The following is a 24,228-nucleotide window of genomic DNA, read 5'->3' as shown; positions in this document are numbered from 1 at the left end:
GAGACTTTAAAGGGGAATTCTTAGTATTAAACATATTCTGACTTGTTGCAGTCTGAGTTCTTTGCAACAGTAAAATTGATCTATTATTTCTGCTGTAGTAAAAACAATGAGTGCAAATTAAGAACTGACATTTTACACATAGTGCCTTAAGTCTATTGAGAGGTGCTTCAAGTCTAAAAAGTATATATATAGAATTTATAGTGTACGTGTATGTATGTATATGTGTGTGTGTACATATATGTGTATTTATTTTTGTGTGTTTATTCTATTTATTTATTTACACACACATACACACACACATATATATATATATTTACATACATTGCATAATAATTCTTCATTTAAGTCAGTGATGGCTAACTAACCTTTTTGTTGGGCATGCCATAAGTTAAGCCCCAGCCCTCTCTAGGTGCCTCTGTGGTTCCTTGCATTGCAGGGGTTTACCTGAGGGTTTGCCCTGTGGGATGCTGGAATGGAGGCAGAAGGACTTGAACCTCTGGCTACATGAAGTGGGGGCAGTTCGCTGCTGTGAAAAATGTCACTGCCTCCCTTTTCTGGCTGCACAAGCCTTGTAGTCTTTTATATGGATCCAAATTCCTGAACTGGCAGTGGCTGCAGGGCCAGGGAAGGATTAACCTGACTCTTCACAGTGACACTTGACACCATCTCTAGAAACTGCCTCCATTCCAGTCCTTCCTTTGCTGGGAGCCCAGGTTTTGTGTGTCATACATAGTGGCTTCTAGTGTCACTTCTGGCAGGTGTGCTCTGGGTTGGTAGCCATCCCTGCTCTGAGTGGGCATTCATTAAAAAAAAAAAAAAAAAAAAGAATGAATCATGCCCACAATGCAGTTTTTCTTTCTTATGGTCTTGTGTTCCAAAATAAATGCTTTGAATATAGGGGATGGCTATGTACTCCACAGGATTTCCCCAGCTATATATAAGTAAAACTTTATATAATACAAATGTGATTAAATAACAATGAACATAACATGAATAAACAAAGGAAAATATAATCCTTAAAGCAAGAGAAAGACAGTGAAGGAAATCACTCAGGGGAGTAACATGACCAGAGGTGATGGGAAAGGAATATGTTTTTAACAACATCATCTGGAACGTTGTAATTTTTGTGAAAAATGATTACTTAAATTCACAGCGGTTTGAGGTTTTTTTCTTTGAGGGGGCGGGTTATGTTCACACACAGAAAAATATCAAAGGATTTGTTGGGGATTAGCTAATACATTATTGTGTTGTTTGTGTGATTACATTCAATAGCGATATTAATGGGAAAATATTGGGCCAAATAAATATGTTCTAGGTTGTTATTTAAACTAAATAACATGGCTGTACAAAGCTTTGGGTGCTGATTTGATTCATAGGAGTTTTGGCCCGATTCGGTGAACAAATCTTCAAATCTGAATCAAATCAGGAGAGGAATAAAAAGGTCCAAATCAACTCGAAGTTCTCTGAATTGATTCGGAAAAGATTCGGAGAACTTTAGAAATTTGGGCAGTCCCTGCTCGCCACTGCAGGGAGCTGGATCTGGACTCTGTGCTGGTAAGTAAGGGGAGGGGGGGCTTGAGGAGGGGACTGCTATGTCCCATCCCCTGCCTGCTCCCCCAGCCCCCTAACCCTCACCCACTCTCCAAGCCCCCCCCCGCAAGGCTGCCCCGCCTGGCCCTAGCTCCCAGCTCTTTATTTTTTTTTTAAAAGCCCCCCACTACCCACTCCACTACCCTGTGCTGTGTTGAGGGCTCTGCCATGGGCCCCCATTCCTCACCCGCTGTCCTAATCCCACCCCCCATGGCTACCCTACCTGGACCCAGCTTCTGGTCCTTTTAAAAATAAATAAATATATAAATAAAGCCCCAGGCTCACCAGCTCCTGCAGTGGCCATCAGGGCTTCTGGGCACTCATGGCAGCATGAGGCAGTGTGGGGCAGTGGAGATTGCCCCCGACCTGGCAGGAGCTGGTGAGTGTGGGGCTTCTGCTTGGTTTTTTTTATTTTTTGTAAAAGAACTGGGAGCTGGGGCCAGGCGGGACAGCTGGGGTGGGGCTGGGAGAGTGGTCAGGGAGCTCATGACAGAGCCCCTCACATGGCAGGGGCCAGTGGGGATCACCGCCCTCCCCCCCTGCTTGGCAGCAGCCAGTGACTACCAGGCTCTTTTTTTTTTTTTTTTTTTAAAGAGTCAGGAAGGGCAGCCATTGATGGGGCTGTGAGAGCGGGCAGGGGATGGGGTCTGTCCAATTCGGAGATTCACCCAATTTGGCGGCAGCTGAATCTCTGAATCAGATTCAGCCAAACCGATTTGGGACAGTGATTTGAATCACCGAATCAAATCACTGTCCCCCAAATCAGCTGAATCAAAAGCAAATACTAGCCGCTTCACACAGACCTACTAAATAAATAGTTGTAAACATTTATGTGCATATATTTTTTCCATTAGTTGTGAAGTCACAATATATTCTTCAGATTGGTTTTAATGTTTAAGTAAATGATTTAATTAAATTCAGCTCTTTTTTATTTAAAGCTGTCTTTTGGGGAGATATTGCCTTAGATGATGAAGACTTAAAAATCTTTCAAATTGACAGGACAATTGACCTTACGCAGCATTCAAATGAAAGACTTGGACATAACACAGGTATGATTCTTATTACTTAATTTTAATTTCATTTTAACCTTTTCATATTTGTTCACAAAATGATATTTATGTAAAAGTATGTAAAATATATGTAAAAATCTAGCATTATGTAAGCATAATTTAAAAACATTTATTTACAACAAAGAAATTTGATTCCTAAGAGGCAATGAGAGACCGAACATATGTATGCCTTATGCTTTATGCAACTTCTGAAAAAAGTTCTTTTAATGGAACATAAAAATAGTGTCTTTTATTCACATAGGGCCAAGTTTTCACCTGCCTTACGTAGCAATTCAAGTGTGTAAAGCGTCTCTGCAAATGAACTGATTTCTGATCCCCACTACCATATTTCTTTATGCATTTTATATTAGATGGTCATTAACCTAAAAAGCAAAAATATCCTTAGGAGCAGGTACAGGAATATAAGTTATACCCCTCTAAGGAAAGCACCTTCCTTACTAGGCTACAAAATCAGTTTTCCTCATGCTTGCATCCTTCTGGCCCCGTGATTCTTGTTCTCTTGCAAGCAATGAGTGGTGCCCTTAATCACACTAACCCACAGTTTTGTGATGAGGCCAGTCTTCTAAACTGAGGATGTAGATTTTAGACTCCTCAGAACAAGAAGACTTTAGACTTTTAGATTCCTCAGAACAAGGTCTTCTATTTTCTGGGTGAGTGCTTTAAATATGAGACTATTGGGCATCTGCCTTTTTCATCTTTCACCTGGGTTTCATAATGCATTGCTTGTTTTCATAATTAAATAGTTGTCAGATATGCTCTGTCCATGCCTAGGAAATCAGGAATTGAGGTGAACTTTAGATACAACCCACGCTGATGTTAGGAAGCAACAGAGTCTAGGAGGGAATTAGTGGTCTAGATGGCCTATCTCAATTCCTTGAGAGCATGCACTATAGTCCATATCTACTCTCCTTGGGATCTTTTCAGGTGAAACTAAGACACCTCATGATCATAGGTACCTACCTCATTTGCACTTGCCGCAGTGGGGTCGATCTGGCCTGTGTCTTGTATCTTAGATGCCTACATTTTGTCGAAGTCTTTTTGAGGTGCCTACAAGATTGATTTTAATTTGGCCCTATAAGTCAATGGGCATGTCTGTTCTACCTCTGCATTACACCAAGGAGTGCTGCCTTGAAGTACTCCCTTCCCACACTCTAGATCATTACAAATTCTGAAAATGAGGCGATGTAATGGCCTGAGACTAGTTCAAGCATGTGCTTGTAGTAGAGTGATGGGAGGCACAACTTTGTGGTAGCACTTCCTGGCATAGAATTGAGGCAATGTAGACATACTGCGAAAATCACAAGCCCCGGCCTTCTACTGCCCAGGGTCATGTGAAGGGTGCCTGATGGGTGTGGTCTGGTATGTGTTATGCCCTTTCTCAAAACGTCTTGTGTTATTTAAGTCTACCAACTCACAGTATGAGTTGCATGCTAGATTGGTCATTAATGGCAAATTCCTTGTGCCCTGTTTTTTCAGTTCATTCATTCTAAAATTCATAATTTCAATGTTCAGTGGTAGGGGTAGGTTTAACTATGTACTTACTAGACAGGTGTTAATACATATATATCTGTTGTTGTAGTAATAAAGATATTGCAGTAGTTGCAGAGGCTGCAATCAGAATTAAACTCCCTATTTTTTACGTGCTGTCCTACATATGTGCTGCTTGCAGGATATAGTTCTTAAAAGACTAGTAATTTAGCAAAGGTATAAAATAGAAAAACAAGCAAATATATACATTTGCTTTTATGCAGATAAAATGCATTCTAGTTAGCCCCATTTGCCTGTTGACCTAGCCAACCTCAGTTGGGTGTTTTCTTATAGATGTTGCAACGGCAGGGTGAATTGACAAATTAAGTGAATGAAGGTTATTTCAAATGAATATGGCAGTTTTGTGTTTAATTGCTGCTGGTTCTTATAATTATATTTCATTTTTTTCTTTTCTTTGTAATCAGATCTAGTAATTTAAAATATTTTATATTACCCCAGTATTTTCTTTTATCTACTTTTTACGTTACCTGTTTGTTCTAGGCAGGATCATCTTTGATCTTTTCTAGATCAAGATTGGATTTCAAATGTTAATTGTCAGTGAATTTTTCTCAAACAAATACTTTTAATTTGCTTTGAAGTACTTCAGGCCCTAGTTTTGCTGACAAAATGAAGAAATCAAGGTCAGTAGTTTCCCATTAAAGTTGATGTGGATGAGTGATTTATATGGCCTTCAGAGCTTTGTTTTTCTTTTTAAATCTCTTTTTTAGAAAGTTATGACAATCCTTTTTGTTGTTTGTCAGAGATGCACTTTACATTGTTCAAGGTTTTTTTTTGTATTTGTTGTTGTATCATTTAATTTTCTTTCTGCCCATATTGAGATATGTGCATTATCCCTAACAAGTGAGAAAATTCTCGGAGATATTCCATCAGCCTGACTTCCCAAATAGCCTTTGAACTTTTGAACAATATGGTTTTTGAGTAGCAAATGTTAGAAAAGCTATCAAGTACAAAATGCCATTCCTGGGTCTGGAAAGGAGCAAATACAACCTAATGTTATATATATAACCTTAGAGAGAGAGAGATAGAGAGAGTTTAGGCCAGACCTGCATCTTTCCCAAAAACTGATGGACATTTTATGCCTGAAAGCTTGTCTAACATCTCTTTCAACTACATACTGGTTCAATAAAAGATATCACCAAGCAAACTTTGCTTCTTGCATATTCCCTGCAACAGCACAGCTTAAACACCAACCCCACCCCCATAACCCCCACCCCGACCCTATTTAGAATAATGAAAGGCAACCTAGGCTGCAAAGTGCTTAAATAACTGCTTCTGAAGTCAATGGAACTTAAACTGGTCCTCAAGCGAAGTGATCCTTTTTAATAGCTGGGGTATTTACCTTGAAAATTCTGATTGCACTTACACTATAAAGACTCATACTTTGACCCAAGTTTAGCAAAACACTTAAACCTAGAGGTCAATCCCATTGATTTCAATGGCATTTGAGTGAGTGCTTAAATTTAAGCATACACTTGTATGCAATGCCAAATTAGAGCCAATGCTTATACCTTTTTCTTCCACCATCTACTTATAAAACAACATGGCCCAGTAGATAAGAAAAGAAAATACAAGTAATTATTAAAGAGGGGAAAAAAATCAGACAGTATCTGATTTAAACTCAAATTATATTTTTTGTTTAAAAAATTGCTATTTTTACTGTGGATACAGATAGTTGACACAATTAGGGAAAAAAAAGAATTTCACACTGAATTCACAAGTTATGTTGCTTAAGTATAGTTGCTTCTGTGTAGATTTCCACTGAAGACAATTTGATTTTCATGAGAAAAAATTATATGTTTGGGAGTTCAGTTACTAAGATGCTGGTTGCAGGATCTGGCTCTTGCATTGCAAATAATGAATGTAGGGCATGATTTTGCAAATTGGACTCAAATGATGGAAATTCAATGAGGTTTATTTATGTGAATTTGCAATATTAGATCATTACTTTTTGACCTTTTGAGGCACAGCTCTATTATTTTGTTTATAAAACAAAATGCATCCACATAATGTAAAAGTAGGAGCAGCAACAGCAGGAATACAGCTACCATGTCTAGATTATTAACATGTCTGCCAAAAGATTTTGTTCCTTTTATTAATTTCTTATCTTCCAGGAGGCCCTTTGCTCATTAAATGCAATAAAATGTGTGTGTTAACACAAAAGTAACAATCTGGTAGAAAACTTATTCCTTATTTCTATTTTAATATTTTGTAAATAATTAAGGGGTTACATCTTCATAATATGATAAAAACATGGCTTCCTCTGTTTTACTGTGTCTCTTTTGACATTTGCCTGTTTTCTATAGATTCTGTTTTCTAAAGATTTTTTTCTCATAATTATCTGAATTCTTTTACTGTATATGTAATATTTTACAAAATAAATGTTAACATGAGATATAATGCATTGATAATAGGCAATACAGAATATGTGTATATTTTACAAAATATATTGTGGTTAACCAAATAACTTCTTGGGAAGGAATGTATTGAAGTATTACCTCATCTCCCTAAAATGTTTTTAAAAATTTAGAAAATTTTTCTCAAGGGATCCAGCAGCTATGTGACAGTGTAGTCCAAATAATTAGGCACATTGTTATTCACTGAGCAGGCACACTTTCTTGCTTGCCTTACATGGAGTTGTCTAGTTTTTAATTTGCTTTTTAAACTGCCACTTAGTAAATATACTCTTAATAAATAATGTCACTATACTGTTATTCTGAAAAAGAAATCTAGGAGGAGAAAGGCTTTGAGGAAACGTTGGAGGATCCACACCTACAGATAATTATGAGTCCTGCAGTGTTTTTGGTCCTACCATTCTTCTCCTATTACAGTAGCTTAAAAACACTAATGTTTCATAGTAAATTTTTGCTTCTTACAAAAGAATTTACAGGCATTTTATAAAGTTATCTGAAACTACTTTATCTTTTCCAGGTATTCAGTGCACATCATGGTGTTCTTTTCTCACTTATTAACCCTGTTAAAAGTGATTGTGATTATATTCACAAAAGAACTAATTTGTAAGAAGTATTCAGCAGATTCATGTTAACCATATATACAATAGAAATCTGGAGCACAATTGTACATGGAATGGTAAATGTTAAGACAATAAAAATCCAACTGCCTCTTTGAGCGGTTAGCTTTAACTGCTTTTCTCTAACTTACTGATTATTGTAACTACACAAAGATATGCCTCAGAAGTCACGTTTAAATATTTTATAATTCAGCCAGCCTTGTATGACTGGCTGTGTTTTAAAGATCCATTTGAAGGCTAAGGAAAGAACCCAGTATCTTTTGGGAGAAAGTCAACCATTTTTCCTTTTTTCTGTTCTTTTTCTAATTTTTGTGATGACCTTGGGGTAGTAACAGTCTCTCTTTTTCCTCTTTGGAAATGGGAAAATTGTGGTATGCATTCAGGAAATTTCTGAGAGAGCAGGGCTTCTACCTGTCAATCAATGTGACACTGAGGATGTCAAGGTCACCAGGAAGAAAAAAGCTTCAAATAATAATTAGATGATGTAATTGTCATGACATGTCTGAATAACAAAGACATGTTGGCTTGCATTCTGGAATGTAAGTTTGAAGATCTTTCAGCTACAAATGTGTTTTTGTTTCTTTGTCAAGAATACTTAAAGAATTTATATGTGGGTCATTAAGAATTTAAACTTCCTTAAAGATGCATTGCAATTCCAAAAAGGTAATTCCTAATTTTCCTCAATAAGACATTGACATTTAACATATTGTATTGTTAACTTCCATACATTTCTTCTTTTTTTTTTTTAAGGTGGCTTTGGAGACCGTGGGATGTCAAAAAAACGAGGTGCCCTTTATCAGCTTATAGACAGGATAAGAAGATTTGGCTCTGGTATTTTCACTGTTTAAATTAGAAGGCTGCCTGATGTAATGTGAAGTTAAAACATTGATAATGATAGCACTTCAACACCTTAAGCCCATTCTATATAAGTATTATTATAAATTATTAAAACAAAAATAATGAAGAGATTAGCTTTTTGCCTACCTGCATTTTGTTAGAGTTCTTATATTTGTGTAAGTCCTATGAGGACTATATTTGGAATATAAAATACTTTATTTTAATTTTTTCATGAATGTTTGTTACAATAGTACTCATGATTATTAATTCACCTAATATCAATGTGATGCATTTCCGATGCAATTGCTATACTCTGTTTGCATGTCTGATTCATTGATGGAAACTTGCATATAATGTTTAATGGTGCATATTTGTTTTGGGACACTGTAAGCCATTGCAACTTGAACACTTATTATGTCTTACATTGAATTGAAAACATTTGAAAATAATCATATTTTTGCTAATATAAATTCAGAAGGCTGTTTCTTGGAAATCCATATTAATACTGAATGAATTTATCCACTGTTTGATGCAGTATATTAATTTTAATACCATGAAAACCAACGCATTTTCAGGAAAATATATAAAAATACATTTTAATCACAATTGTGGGTGGGTGGGTGCGTGCGCGCGTGTGTGCGCGCGTGCATGCATCATGGCATCTATTGTAAGATTAGCCACAGCACAGCAACTGACTACAAATGCGTGGTGGCACCTCTCTGTATTCTTTATATAAGAATTAGGTTCTTCCTTAATTTTACAAAAATAATTATGTAATAGTTATTGGCACTCAGTTTTGTATAAATGTCTACCAGCTTCTAACCCTAAAGAAAGCTGATAAGGGTAGGATGTCCATGCCATACCAGATGATTCAATAATAATTACTTACTACATATACCTATATGGATTCTACATTTATCTTGCAATCTAACACCTGAAGAATATTAAAATGTAATTATATGCTAAGAGTTTAATGTTAAAAGATTGAAGTTATTTTGGGGAAGTGAAATTTTAAATTATTTTTGCTTAACATAGGTATAGGTGTTTTGGCCACATTAAAATAATCTAGAAACAGTTGTATTGGCAATTTCTTTAGGGTGATAAAGTATTTCTTTTGTTTTTTGGTCCAATCTTGTATAAATTCTTGTACTGAGGATGATAAGTCTTTCCACAACTAAAAACATAAATTATTGTTATATATTACATTGAAAATATAAATTACATGTGTAAAAATTAGATTCAGTTATTAGAGTACATAAATAAAAACGGATAAAAGCATAAAATACATGTTTTGCTTTGTGATCTCTTTGATCTTTTACAGCATTTTAAATGTCGTTGCAGGCTTTGAGCAAAATAATACAAGTAAGGCAAGAGCAACTGTAAAATTTTCAGGAAAAAATGAGAAAAACCGATATCCCAGGGCTGCAACATCACGAACAGAGAGAATATGGCCAGGAGGTGTCATTCCATATCTAATTGGTGGAAATTTTACTGGTAAGATATGTGATTTAAAATGGGAAGTTGATAGAGCAGGTTTGCAAAGACCCTGGCCCAGTCCTCAGAAGTCAGTTGAATGTTTTTTGTTGCCTTCTGAGGCTCTGGATCAGGCTTCTTTGGATCAGTAAAATTTTTAGTCTTTTTAGGCTATTGTGTTTTAGGGAGAGAACATTTTTCATTGTTTGATATTTTTGTTGTGTATTTGTCTTAAAAGCCCAAGTAACAGAGTATAATTAAATCTGTTTAAATTGCTGTAGGGTATTTAGTATATGGTTATAACTGACTTTTGTGATTTGGGGGTCAATTCTTTTAAATTCGGGCATTAAAATTTCTGTGAATCCTAGCTGCAGGGAACAAGCTGGGTCAAATTAATTTTTCTTGTAACATATTACACTTTTAAGAGTATATGCAGATATTTACAATAGTTACGGACTAAAAAAAGTTGTAGGGAAGAATGATTTCAAAATAATAAGATTTAAAAATACAATATAATAAAAGTACAAAATAAATATTACCCAATAAAACTGAAAACAAATAAACAGTAAACTAGTGGAAGGGGAAAATTTTAATAATAATAATCAAGAAGAATAGGATAGTGAAAAGGAAAAGAATAAATATAAAGCCAAGAGTACAATGAAAATTATGTCTACTGGATATGCACTAAGTTCTTTCTAATTGTGCCTGAAGGGAATAAAGAAAACCAAAAGAGCTTTGGGAAAGAAACATAAGAAAGGCTCACAGAAATTCAGATAAGTCACCCCAAAACTGAGAACTGAAGGTCAAACCTGCAGCATGGATATTTATACAACGCCATACTGAACATGACCTTTTGTTTTAGAAGAAGCAGGATCCAAAAGAAAGTGGAACAAACAAATGAAAACATGTAATGTGAAATTTCACACTCCTTTCATAGTGAAAGGTAAATCCCCAAGCTTTTGCAAATGAAACAAATTGGGAAGACAGGAACCATGTTAATTTTTTCATCCTTGAGGCACTGACGTGAATTCAGCCCAATTATAGTGGCCAAAAATTACTACCATATGATGGGTTTATAAAGCTTTGTTAGTTTAAAAATCTTCCCATTGGACAAAACAAAGCAAAAAGCCCCTGCTACCACAACTGATTGTAATTTGCAATCTTGTTGGCAATGTCTCAAAGAGGGTAAGGATTTAATAAAGTGAATGGTGACCTGTCTTCTCACAACCTAGTTCACTGAGGTCAGGGTTTAGACACTGGTAGAGGGCTGTTGGGGGAGGAATTGTGCACAGCTGTTATCCAGGTAGTCTTTGTTATGTTGTTATGAGTGGTTTCATACAGTGCAGTTCCTTATCAAATATCCATAACCTTTTGATGGGTACCCTGAATTTTCTCTCACTAACACTTTACTCTCATATGCACTAAGGTAAAAAAGAAACATAACTCGCGTAAATAGAACAAACTGTATATAGATTATTAAAACGCAGTCTGCATTCCAAGCATAAAAAATTAAAATCTTCAATCTTTATAAGATTAAATGTTGGAAATATGTGCACATATCTTTTGATATATCCTTCTTTTACAGACGCTCTGTTTCTTCATTCAGTGGTTTTGAGCGTAAAAGCCGGGTCTGATTTAGGAAGAAAAAAAAAAAAGTAGTCTTTTTCATATGGTTTAAAGGAGCATATATGTTTACAAAGCAAAACATTTGAAAACCAATTCCTGTTTCATTTAGTTTTGAAAACCAGAGTTAAAAGTTTTCTTTGTTTTCAAAATAACTCATTTCTGGGAGTGTGCATCAGTGTCATAAGATTAGAATCAGATACCAGGAAGTAGGACGTAAATTTAAAAATCTCGTCAATTTCATGTCATACAATTCTTCTAGGCAGCCAGCGAGCAATGTTCAAACAGGCAATGCGACACTGGGAAAAACACACGTGTGTTACATTTATTGAACGCAGTGATGAAGAAAGCTACATTGTATTTACATACAGACCTTGCGGGTAAGTAGGAACATGTGCAAAGGAGCATTTATTCCCTGTAGGTCTGAATGCCAGTGATTAAACAACAGTTTTGGAAGTTCTCTAAATAAGCGTCATTTCTTGCTCAACTTGACTTTATAGCAAAACAGTGTATTAAATGGCTCGGTGGAGTCTGAGTCCCATACAAGTTTGAGTTGGCTCTAGTTATTTGGTAAACAAAAATTTACTCCTTTGGCTCTTGAAAAAAAAAATCTGCATGATGGCCAGAAGAATTTTAATTCTATTCTTTCTTTTCTTTTTTCAGTCTGATCTTCAATAAATTGCCTTGTATAAAATATTAACATGTCATTGTGTGTTTCTGGATTTTCATAGTTTAAAATACATACATCCAATAAATGTGTGGATATGATACAAATATTCAATATTTTTCTACTGCTGCATTTAGATTTTTCTTGTACTTGTGATATATGAGCCTTAAACATTTCGTATAGTTTATTCATGTATTCTTAACCCTCTTGATGTCACATGTCTGCAGGCTGAATTACATAAGACACTTATCCTCCTCTGTTTCTAAGCCACTCTAATCATTATGAATTTTAACTCTTCCTTTGAATTGACTGCCTTTACTCTGGTTTTGTTTAATTAGCAAACTTACTGACCTTTCTGCACATTCCTTCTTCCAGGTCAGTGATGTATAAAGTGAACAAAACTGGTTTTATTACTTATCATTAGGACTCTCCATCAATCACTGCACAGAAATGTTTCTGTTCACAAATGTCCTGGATTTTACCACGGTTTGTGATGAAGAGTTCTTGACTTTCGAAATCAGTCGGTGAATTTAACACATGTACTTCATTCTTTGTCTAGAGGACTGATTTTTATTGATTTTTTTTTTTTGAAGTAGACTTTTTTGAGGAAGTTTACGTTCCACTTTTAACTTGTAGACAAACTATGTAGTTTCACAGTTGTTACTCTTCAGGATTTCATGTACAGCTTGCTACCTTCCTACCTTCTATGCTTACCATTTAATGCTACTGTCTAGTGGTTACTTCTGATGGAATGAGGACACAAGATTAAGACTGTGGTCTCACTGAAATCCTATGTTGCATCTTGTATGACATACATGCCTAAAATATCCTTTCCAAAACTCTCTGGAATGTTTATTTTTCAAGCCATGAGAGAAATGGCAACATTCCAGAAATATTGTAAGAAAAACTTATTTTAACTAAAATTAATCAAATTTAAGGAAGTGATGTTTCTTCTATATTTAGAATCAGTTATTTTGGTACTTGGTCTCACTTGAAGTACTTTTTTTGAATTTTGAGCCCTGCACTTCAAGAAGGATGTGTCAAATTATTTCAGCAGAAAGTCCAGCAGAAAGCAACAAAAATTATTAGAGATCTGAGAGACATAACTACAAGGAAAGGTTGAAAGAACCGGTGGTTCTTTCATTAAGAGAAAAGAAGATATGAGGGGGAATTTAATAACACTAATTACCTGCTAGCCTGATAGGCTAGTCTCTGGGGCCACACGGGACAGAAGAGGGAACAATGGTCTTAAATTGCAGTAAGAGAAATTTAGGTTGGATATTAGGAAAAACGTTCTCCTTTAGGCTACCCATGGAGATTGTGGAATCTTCATCCATAGGAGTTTTTAATTGCAAGTTAGAGAGAGACTTGCCTGGAATGGTTTAGTCAGGGGTGATTCTGCCTTGAGCATGAAGTTGGTCAGATGACCTCCTGAAGTTCCTTCCAGCTCTAAGTTTAACATACTAATTGTAGAGTTATGGAATGCCAAAATTAAAAGTACCATCCAAAAACAGAACAAAACCCCACTTGGACTGAGTATGAATATTTTAGGTGTATTTGAGAAATGTGGACAAAGATCAATTTTGTAAGAAATGAGGTTCACAATCCACAGCCTTCCATAGCAAAGGAGGAAAATATTTGCTAATCTAAATGGAAGTCCATAAAGGTTGTTGCTTCGAGACATCGGTAACTTGTTGAATGAAGCTGGAATATTACCAACACCTGGTCTGTTAAAACATTTCTAAGCCAACACTAACAGTTCATAACTAGTCTATCATTTATTAGTAGTTAATGGTAAAGAATGTAGGGAGGCTGCAATGTGCTTCCAGTTACTCTAATGAATGAGCAAAAGTGCTGCTGCATTCTGAACAAATTCCAAATGAGATTGGTGTGAGGAATTTGTAATGAATGATCCTTACAGACTTGAAGCCATAAGTTACCTTAAGAAAGTTGTCACTTTGCCAGATAAATAAGGGGATAGCCTTGCTGGAAAAATAAGTACTGGTATGCACAAACTCACTCTCATCTTCTGTCTGACACAAGTTTTTCCACGGAAAGGACAGTCAAAACTGTGACATGAAACCATCTGTGTTCACTTTTCACACACGGACTGACAAAAGGAAATCAACATTAGTACTTTCCCATGGCACCTGCTGTGTTAGTTTGTCAGCACATAGGTGTCATTATTTTTTTTAGTACCATAGTGATTGGGATTCTGGATTGTGGGCCAGGAGCCCTAGACATGGATAAGGTGAACTCCATTGTACTATACACACTGTACAAGGACAGGACAAAAAGATATTTCCTGTCGCAAAGTTTTGAGAAAACAGGAGAAAACAGGATTTAGACACCTTATTATTCAGTTCTCATGCCCATTGTTCCCTAGGCCTTCTTTTTCCAAATGGATTTGGAGTTGTGGATTAAAGTAGCTTCCACCTTACCTTGTATAGTGAGAGTAAAAAAAAAAAGTTATAGGTTCATTCAGAATATATTACATAAATTGTTTGGTTTCAGGAAATTTATAGGGGTTGTATACTTCAAAAAAATCCCTTCCTGTATGGAAACTCTGCATTATCCCTCTCCAGTGTCATTTACAGTAAATTTAATGGGGGGATACTAATATGCAAAAAGTGAAAACTATATAATACATAAGTAAATGTGTGGATACGCTTACTTGAAATATAATGTAAAAAAATCTATTGTCTCTATAGTTTGTTTAATCAGCACTCAAGTGAGTTTTAGAAGTAGTGAGCATATGAAGTCCATATTGATTTGTACAACATCTAATTTCCTCAGCACCTCTGAAATTCAGGCCGTCATTTTTTGAGCTACATGCATAAAATCCAACGTCACTGTGTATGGTTTTTATATGCATTTTTTGGCTTTTTGCATTTTCTTCTTTTGTTCTTACTGTTTTCTTATTTAATGCCATTTACCATGCGCCATATTCCTCAGCTTCTTTGCTGATGTTCATCAATATTCTTTTCCATCTCTCTCTTATTACTCTAAGAAACTTAGTTAGAAGTTTTGTAATTTCCTAATCTCTATTTACATTTTCATGTCTGAGTAACTGAAAGCTTTGATTACTACTTGTTTCTCATTTTACAATCATTTTCTTTTTTGATTATCAACTGATCATACCACTCTTCCTCATCAGTAGGCTTTATTAGCGTCAATTTAGCACCATAATTCTTTTTCTTCATATGTTATTTAGTCAACCCACTTCTCAAGAAGAGACCTGGGTATCATTTATTCATTTATTACAGCTGGAAAGCAAAACAGTGAAGAATTGAAATTCTGTAATTAATAGATGATGATAATTTATAATCACTAGCTGCAAGAAGTAAAACAAATGGTATTGATTTGCAATGCATGGTTTATGTTTCTACTGCTAAAACAACACACAGTGTTGTTATTGGCCATTGGCGATAATATTTATGGCCACTTTAAATGCATATTAAACACACACAACATTATCATCTGTGAACAGATTCAAAACATGTTGCATCAACCTTTAGCTGCCAATTGCAATCAGTAATATTCTTTAAAGGACTGCTTGTTGCTCATGGTTTCTGGATGCTATCTGTAATCTTGATATTTGTTATATGGAACTTTTTATATGGAAGCTTGGAGACTTAATCACTATATTGTGTTGTATGTGAAAGCTGAAAAAGGACTCAGCTACCTCAAATGGCACTTGGTCACATGCTCACATAAGTAATACTGAGAAAAAGATCAAGCCAATCTTGTATGTGGTGAATCTGAAATAGAACAGTCACGTTATTCTGGCATCACACCATGTTTTTCATTTGACTTTGTGGCATTTTTTTGTTATTCATCAGAACATTTAAGTATTTTTTTATGACAAATTTTATATAATTTATAACAATCAGTGTTGATTTTCATCTGTATGAATGTGTGACAAAGAGGCTGAAATTAAGAGAACTTGGTTCTCTTTCATGTCCTGCTTCTGGTCTGTGTAGATTCCAAGAGCATGTCCAGAAGAGAGTGGATGAGTGCTTTGTGACATCTCAAAGGCTTTTGAGGTGCCACAAAATGCAAGTGGTGCATGTGAATAGGTTCTTCATGCAGGATATTTGCAGCATGGAGGCAAAATTAGATACTGTAAACTCTGAGTATCAAAAAAAAAAAAAAAAAATGAAAGTGGCATGGCATGCACTGCCCAGAACTGGAGCCTGGCCAGCCAGAGCCACAGTCTGGCTACCTGCCAGGCTCTGTGTGCTCAGATGGCCACCACTGCAGCCATGGGAGGCCCCCAGAACCCCTGGTAAGGCTGGTGGGACCAGCTCAGGTGCTGGCCTCACCCAGGGTAATATGCTGCATGCCACAGTACATGTGCAGGGACTTTCCCTAGGGACAAGTAGCAGAGGCACAACTATTTGCCACTGCTGTTTGCCTATAGGGAAATGCCCATGAGCCCTCATCTGGATGAGCCCCAAATATTCAAAAAGCTGTTTAACATAAACATATGCTTAGTAGATATTACAAAGAAAAATTCAAAGCTGAGTGAAACAGTTATATTTAGCCGTCAATATATATTTATGCTTAATAGTATAGTTTTACTAGTTTTTATTTCTTTTTGTTAGTGGAAATGATGGTCTATTTAAGCCGATGATCAAATAATTAAAAAAGTTGTAATAATGGCAAATGAAACAACCTGGATATTTTCTGGTATTAGTAATAACATTGAAATTGATCCTGAAATAAAAAAAAAAAATTGTTGTTGAAGCTTTAGTTATTTACTTTTGGACCAGTGCAAGCTGTATGTAGGTGAAGAGCAGGAGAAAATTTTACCTCAATTTTTCTGTGCATTCTGAATTACATTTCAGTTCAGTCATATTTATACTCCATACTCCTTCTTTTGCTTTTCAGAAGTTCTTATTCTCATTTGCAGGTCACAAGCAAAATTGTGTTGATATAATTTGAATGTTAATGAAAACTGAATATATATTTTTTTCTAATACAAATTATTTCTGGCTAAAACAGGAGTAGTTTATAAGGATAAACAATTCAATCAGGAAATATGCTAAGACCAAAAGGGCCTGATTCTATTCCACAGATTTGACATACAAGTAGACTTAGGTGCTAGCATGCAATTCATTCCTCTTCCTTCCTGAGGAAGAGTTAATGCAAAAAGTACATGGTCCTCCTCCTCGTCAATGTGAATTTTTTCATGAAGCAGGCTTAAAATTTAGTCCTAAGTCCACTATGTGCCTAATGGATAGAGTAGAATCTGGCCCAATAATTGAAGGTGATTACACATGTAGCTGAAAATGTGAACTTTGAATATTCAGTAATCAAATGGATACTCATCGTGAGCAGCTTCCAAACAATGAGTAGTCTGAATTTAATTCTTGTAAAGTATTCACAGCACAATTCTGCTATCAAAGAAAAAGAAAACTTAGTCTATTAGTGGCCAGTTTATTTGTGAGCATGATAGAAAGGTTTAAATGAATCAAATACATTGGTTACTACAAATACTTGCCAGGTCTATTCACATGTCATTTTAGGCATTAACCTGGGAACAAATAAAAGTTCTATTGCAAATGGAACCAAATAGTAAGTGTAAATCTAAACTGAAATGTGAAATGAAAGAAAATGTGTGTTGACTACAAGATCTTTGTCAAGAGTCAAATGTAGAAAAGGGAGCCAATAACAATTTGACTGTCAGTTTTGTTTCTGATTAAGTCCTCAGAGGCAGAACCCTATTTCTAACCTCATTTCTATGAGGGCAGAACCAATTTCCACTTTACCAGTAAGTAAGTATGGCTGTTAAAGGGTGAGCTGTCTTTTTACCAGAAACATGATTAACAAAATTGCTTTTCTGTGAGTTTTCTGTTGTGATTTGGATTGCTATCCTCTAGGTAGCTCAGAACTAAAGATGTGGGTTTTCAGAGTTCTGCACCATTTTCATTCACAAAAACATACAGTTAATGCCACAGTAAGCTCCTGTTATCGATCCATAAGGTGCTTAATGTATCACATTTTGAGGTGTTAAGCTATTTTTAAAAAATCCATGACTTTGATTCCTATTGTTTCTCCCTTCCCCCTCATTAATTGAAGGACCATTTTATAGTAAATCTGTAGGGCCCTATGTGATTCTATTTCCCTGGGAATAGCTGTAGTGTGTTGCTCTGATCACTTCATTCTTGTCAATTGTTTCTTTTTTCTTGTGATTATTGACCAGCTAGACTGATTAAATGGAATTAGCGTTTCATAAATAGTGCTTGTCTTCAACTGCTGTCTGGTGCAATAAAGATTAAAGAGATCAGGGGCTTTAAAGTCTGCCTGTTGGCTCAGTTTGAGGAGGATGACAAGTGCTCATGCTGTAGAGATGTCTGGGCCTTGAGCCAAGCACGCCTAGAGATGTGGTCACAACAAAGGTATTGCAAATCTATGCCTTTGATGTATCACTTTTTTAGTATTCTTGACCCTATGGCTTAATGCTGTTGTCTGACTGATCAGAATCTTGTCACTTAATTGGATGTATCTGACATGAGTTTGGCAGGGTGCTAAAGGCTGTAAATCCTAATGACCCACAGTACAGTATACTACTATTGTTAGTTTAAGAATCACTGTTGGTGACTGCTAGTTTTCTGTGAATTGCAAAAAAAAATCAAAATATATATCAATGATCTATGTGATATACTTCAACTTAATCTAGTACTCATAGGGTGCATCTACACATGGTTTTCTACTTCCAAAAGGAAATGCTAAAGCATGGCACAGTATGGGTGGTTACTGCCTGTGTGTGTGGCACATGGTTAGATTTGTCTGCTACATCGCTGTAGCGGTGCCACTATGGTGACATAGCTGCCGATCACGTGTAGACCCACGTGATTGCTATATCGCCGAGGTATGCTGTAAATAATTAAAAAATATAGTTTAAAAACAATTCTGCAAACAAAATTTTACTATAGAACCATAGTTGTGTGTGTGTATGAGTGTGTATGCACACACTTAAGATAATCACTGCACACACAAAAACACGGGAAGATTTTCAAATAGCTAGTGTCCCTGACTTTTCATTACATATATACAACTAGAAATGCTTCAAGGGAGCCAACTTTCAAGAAGTACTGTGTTCTGTCTCAAGTTGGACACCCAAAATCACTACTGACTTTTGAATGACCACTGACGGCCATGTTATCTGGTTTTAATGGAAATAGCAGCAAATAGAATGTCAAGGAATATACTGTAGAAACCTACCTCAGTAGTGTTATGAATTCTAAAACGTTCAGCTCCTTATTACGTACTAATATTTTTCAAAGGCAGATAACGAGACATTGTTTTCCACTCTTAACTTTCATATTTTTAAAATAAGATATTGGTCTCTTGGTGATTATGTGTGTTATGCTGGCTGTTTTATTGTTTTGAAATCACAGTGCATCTATTGCCTGACCTTTTCCAAGTAATAATATAGAATCTTGAAAGGTTACTTGATGCCCTTTCAGCCAGATTAAAAAAAAAAGCAGGGAAGGATATTGACTGTAGCTGAATCTATTCTCTTATGGTTTGAGCAAGTAATTGATAGTGGGATGTAAGGCATGAAATTGGCAATGGATTAGTCAAGGGATTGAGCTCCAATTAAAATTTTCAGCCCCTGGGCACATCTAAACATTCATTAATGTGCCTTTGCTACTGTGCATTAAGTTTAGTTCCTTGATTATGTGGTACGAGATAAAGGCACAGTAGCTGCGCTAATGCTCAGTAGTAAAGGCAGATGGTTTTTCTGTGATGCTTAATGCACAGTAGAGTAATTCTAGTGTGTGTTAGTGCATTGGCATGTTTTTTGCCCTGACGTGCTAATGTACAGTAGAAAAGTCCACTGTGCATTAAGACGTCTTGTGTAGACACACCCTCTGTGTTTTATTATTCCTGACAATGCATTTTTCTCTAAAACCAATTTTTCTTGCATACAGCACACTACTGTATATAATACCCTGTTCTTGAAGGGCAGCCTGAAGTGGGGGAAAAAATACTACTGCCTATAGGTGTGTTGGTGATTCCTTCTCCCTAGATGCAGACTGTTGAACTGCATCCTATTGTTTTCTGCCCACTTTTTCAACCTGCCTAGGTCCACCTGGAGTCGATTCCTTCCCACTAGTGTATTTATTGTACCCCATAATTTCGTGTTATCCATGAATTTGGACAGAATGCTCTCCATGCCCTCATCCAAGTCACTGATGAAGACATTGAATAGCACAGGTCCAAGGACCGAGCCTTTGGGGACCCCACTGCCCACATCTTTCCAGCTTGAAGAGGTGAGGGGAATCCTCTTCCCAGTGGGGATTCCCTTTTGTAGGCAAATCAACCCTCTGGTGCCCTGCCTGGGAATCAAACTCACATCTCCCACATGGCAGGCAAAACTCTACCACTGAGCTATCAATGCTTTTTTATTAACTTTGGAGTCAAGACCCACCTCAGCAACTGGAATGCTCCAGCAGTTGTAGTGGTACTATCTTGAATACAGATTTTTACTCCATTTCTTCCCTTAAAATAGCATTTTGCAGACTATGATGTCACATTGTACTGCTGACATTTTTCTCTCCTTTCTTTTGTTATTTCTACCAGTTTCCAGGGTCTTCAAAGAGGTCCTATAGAATTAGGCCTACCTGTCTGTACTAAGGGATAAGCCAGGATCAGAATTGTGAGTGAGACTGGAGCAGCAAGCTACCACCAAAAGCCAAGGGTCATATAAAAGGGCATACATAGCTTCCTGGCATGATGTTTAAGGGAACAGCAAAAGATGGCAGGGAGAGTGGGAAGCATGAGAATGGAATGAAGCATCAGAAGAGCTTCTAGAGCAGTAAAATGGAACAAAATACATGGGAAGTGGAGAGTAAATTAAGCACAAACTTTAACTATTCTTACACTACTACAGAAAAGCTACAAAGACCTAAAACTTTCGGGGTATTATTCTTCTTTCTAAGTATCTTCATATAAATAGTATGTGAATGGGAGGGAACCATGGTCCACTAGACCACCACTTCATTAAAATATGATCCATACTTCAAAGCGTTCATTCACCTGTTTATATATTTCTTTGCAATGTGGCTGATACAAGCTTAAAAAGTGGAGAAGAACAATGAAATACACCCCATAAGGATGCACTACATATAATTTTTATTTTTTTGTTATTATAAATATAATGTAAATCCAAATTTCTTTTCAGTGGATCTCTCAATTTTGTGTCAGAGGCCATGAATAGGTATTGCACTTGTCAGGAAAAGTGCCTTTTTCCTGGCACAAAGAGTGAGCATACAGTTTGTGGCAGAAAAGAACCTTGTGCTTCCACCACAATCCATTAGCCTTTAAGCAGAAATGTCACTATTTTCTAGTGTCATGTGAAATGCCCGTCCAGATTCAAATGGTGCATGAGGGTTGCTAGGATCTTCAGTATCCCACAGTCCTCTACTCTTCTAAGGGAGGAAGAGAGGGAGAATGGCTGGCTCCAGTTACTTATCTGAGTATTTTGTTGATCCACTAGACATTTTTCTGAATTGTACATCAATTTGTTCCCCATAGCATGCCTGGATCACTGTATGCTTGCAAAAAAGTATTTAAACTGTTATAAACTGAGGGACTTGTTGTAGTTGTTTGCAATTAAGTGTGAATAACTCTCCTTTATTATAGTGAGTCTATGCTCTGGCCACCTGCATGTGTGCATGAACCACTACAGGAACTCAACTACTATTAGCATGAGTGGGCAAATCTACATGTGCAGGTAACGCAAAGCAATAAACTCTGGCACAGATCACACCAGAGTTCATTGCTCCTGGCCATGTCATTTGTACTGGCAACACCATTTACACTGGGCATGTCTATATGAGATGTTTACTGTGGAATTGCCTAATTAGCTCTGCAGTAAACATCTTGTGTATATGTGCAGGGCTATTAGGGCAGAGGAAACTAATTCACACCACAGCAGGTTAGGACTTGTAAATACAAGTGCTACCCTGCAGTGGAGTTTTACTCAGCAGCAATGCATGTGTAGATGCTGAGGGGCCTGGCTGGGGCATGAGGATGCTTCATTATGGGCTAGTCCTATACCTTTGTGCCCCAACCATCCCCTCTACAGCATGTTGAGCCAGCTTGGAGCAGCCCTAGCTAACAAGGGGCCTGGTGGGGTCAGCCTGCTAGCCTGGCAGGGCCGGAGTAACCCTTTAATAGTCCTTAAGCAAACAAACTCATGGACCCCTATTTTTTTCACTTAACGATTTTAATGTGTAAAAATAAGCACAACTGGGCCCCTTCTTCACTTGGGGCCCTAGGCTTGTACCTAGTTTGCTTATGTGTTAATTTGACCCGGCAGCCTGGGGTTGCTCTGACCAGCTCAATGTGCTGTGGAGGGGGATGGCTGGGGCATGAGAGTGCTCAAATGCAGGGCTAGCCTGCAATGAAGCACCTTTGTGCCCCAGCCAGCCCTACCAGCATCTACATGTGTTTCTGTGGAGTAAAAAACTCCACAGTGGGGCAGTACTTGTATTTACAAGTCCTAACTGGCTGTGGAGTTAATTAGTTTCCTCTGCCCTAATAGCACTGCATATACAGATACAAAACATTTACCATGGAGCTAATTAGGCAACTGCAGTAAACGTCTCATGTCCAGGGAGGGGCAAGTACCGATAAAGAACAGAATGTGGAAAGTGCCTACAACACTTTAAATACATTTGCAATTTTTCCGCAACCTTCATTCATACGTATTCTGCAAGATGCATGTTCTAAAATTATGTAAAGCAAAACAGTCAGGATGTGTACAAAGATAAGTTTCACAATGGAATCTTTTTGCACCCAATAATCCTGCTATTAATTGAAATTCTGATTCTTGTTTTATTTTTGCTATATGCTGCTGCTTTGATAGCTTCTAATACTGTAGGCACTATATTTTAGGGCACAATTTAGGATACTTGAAAATGGGGAAAATATTTTCCTCCTTATTTTCTTTCACCCTGATACAAAATGTTAGCAGGTACTATAACTGAATTTATGGGCCTGGATCACTCAACTGGTAACACACAATTTTAGATCAGAATCTTGATCATAATCAGCTTTTATGTTCCTACTCTAAAGAGACACATGGAAGACTCTGAACAAAAGAGGTCTCTAAAAGCTATTTAGAAGGGAAATAAGAAAATACCAACTCATGCACATGGAGCCCTCCATGAACTCAACTTAATCCTATATAATGGTGAACTAAGAATTGGTAATAAATAATTACCCAAAGCAAAGACAAAAGAATTAAATTACCCTGGGACAGAAATAGATGTGTATTTATGCCTGTCATCTTAAATTCAGTTTAGGCCAAGTATAGGCATTGCACTTTTACCAGTATAAGGAATCAGAAACCACTCTATACCCATAACAGAACAAAAGTTCAGCACACAAAACTAATCTATACCCATAACAGAAGAGAAGTTTGGCACACATAGACTGGTTTAAAAATTGTGGAGCCCAGTCTAAGATTTGCTCTCCCACCTCATAAGGGTGAATGTGTATTCTGTTCCCTACTGATCTAAATGATGCCACTTACAGAAAACCACGTAACTTAGATTGATTCTGCCTTGGGCTTTTTGAAGGTCTGTACCTAGCCTTAGGGTCTTGTATTATAATAGTAATCTGGCAATTTTTTCAAAAGAATTAAAAAATTTCCAAAACCACCATCACGTTTTTTAGTTCTAATGTTTTTTCCTTATTCTTACAGTAAGTTTTTGACTCTGAATATATTAGACAAAATGTATCCTTATAATTTAATAGTAATACATTTATTGAAAACAGGTTTTACAACCTGAGATGTATATGAATTCATCTGACATTCATATTGGTGTTTTATTTTAACTTCCAGTATATTAAACAAACAAAATATAACACAAAAATCCAAAACAAACTAACCACGTAAACAACCCATCCCTTTGTATCCACAAAAAAACTAAAAGAGATGAGGAGGAAAATGTTTGTGACCCCTATAACTTAGTCCCTTTTCAATATATAATGCTCTCAGTGTGTTCTCCATTGTATACCGTTACAAAGTACAAGAGCATGTTCCACAGTGACTTGGACCTCCTCAAGGACCAAGTGTGATTTTACTATATAAAAGTTGCATCCAAAAAGTACAGCTGTTTGATAAGCCTATAGTATTTTTTTAAAGTCCTTGCCTAGCTAATTGTGTTCTTTTGGCCTAAGTACATATAGTCAAAAACCCCAAAGTCTGAATGTATTCAATCTTCCCAGGTTAATCTAAACTGTATAGATTGAACCAGTAAGCAAATGAAAAGACATCCACTTTTGATTCCAGAAATGTAGCTACACGCCTGCAGTGGCCCAGGCCAGAAGCAAGGGGGTGCCAAAGCATGCCTCACTGCTCTGCTGGA

At 36.6% G+C, this 24,228-nt stretch overlaps 1 protein-coding gene across 4 annotated transcripts in view; it reads left to right on the top strand.

The window, feature by feature from the left end:
• TLL1 (tolloid like 1) overlaps positions 1-24,228 on the top strand; it is a 280,326-nt gene that overhangs the window by 108,506 nt on the left and 147,592 nt on the right. For 3 of the 4 annotated variants that reach the window (XM_059721901.1, XM_014611599.3, XM_019481422.2), the window contains exons 2-5: positions 2,529-2,639; positions 7,987-8,067; positions 9,415-9,567; positions 11,432-11,549. In XM_059721901.1, the coding sequence (XP_059577884.1) occupies positions 2,529-2,639; positions 7,987-8,067; positions 9,415-9,567; positions 11,432-11,549 (463 nt within the window). The remainder of the gene's footprint in view (positions 1-2,528; positions 2,640-7,986; positions 8,068-9,414; positions 9,568-11,431; positions 11,550-24,228) is intronic. The other variant, XM_059721902.1, reaches the window with a different exon arrangement.

Source organism: Alligator mississippiensis, chromosome 2, assembly GCF_030867095.1.
Source record: "Alligator mississippiensis isolate rAllMis1 chromosome 2, rAllMis1, whole genome shotgun sequence".
Lineage (NCBI taxonomy): Eukaryota > Metazoa > Chordata > Crocodylia > Alligatoridae > Alligator > Alligator mississippiensis.
This window is presented reverse-complemented; position numbering and strand designations above follow the sequence as displayed.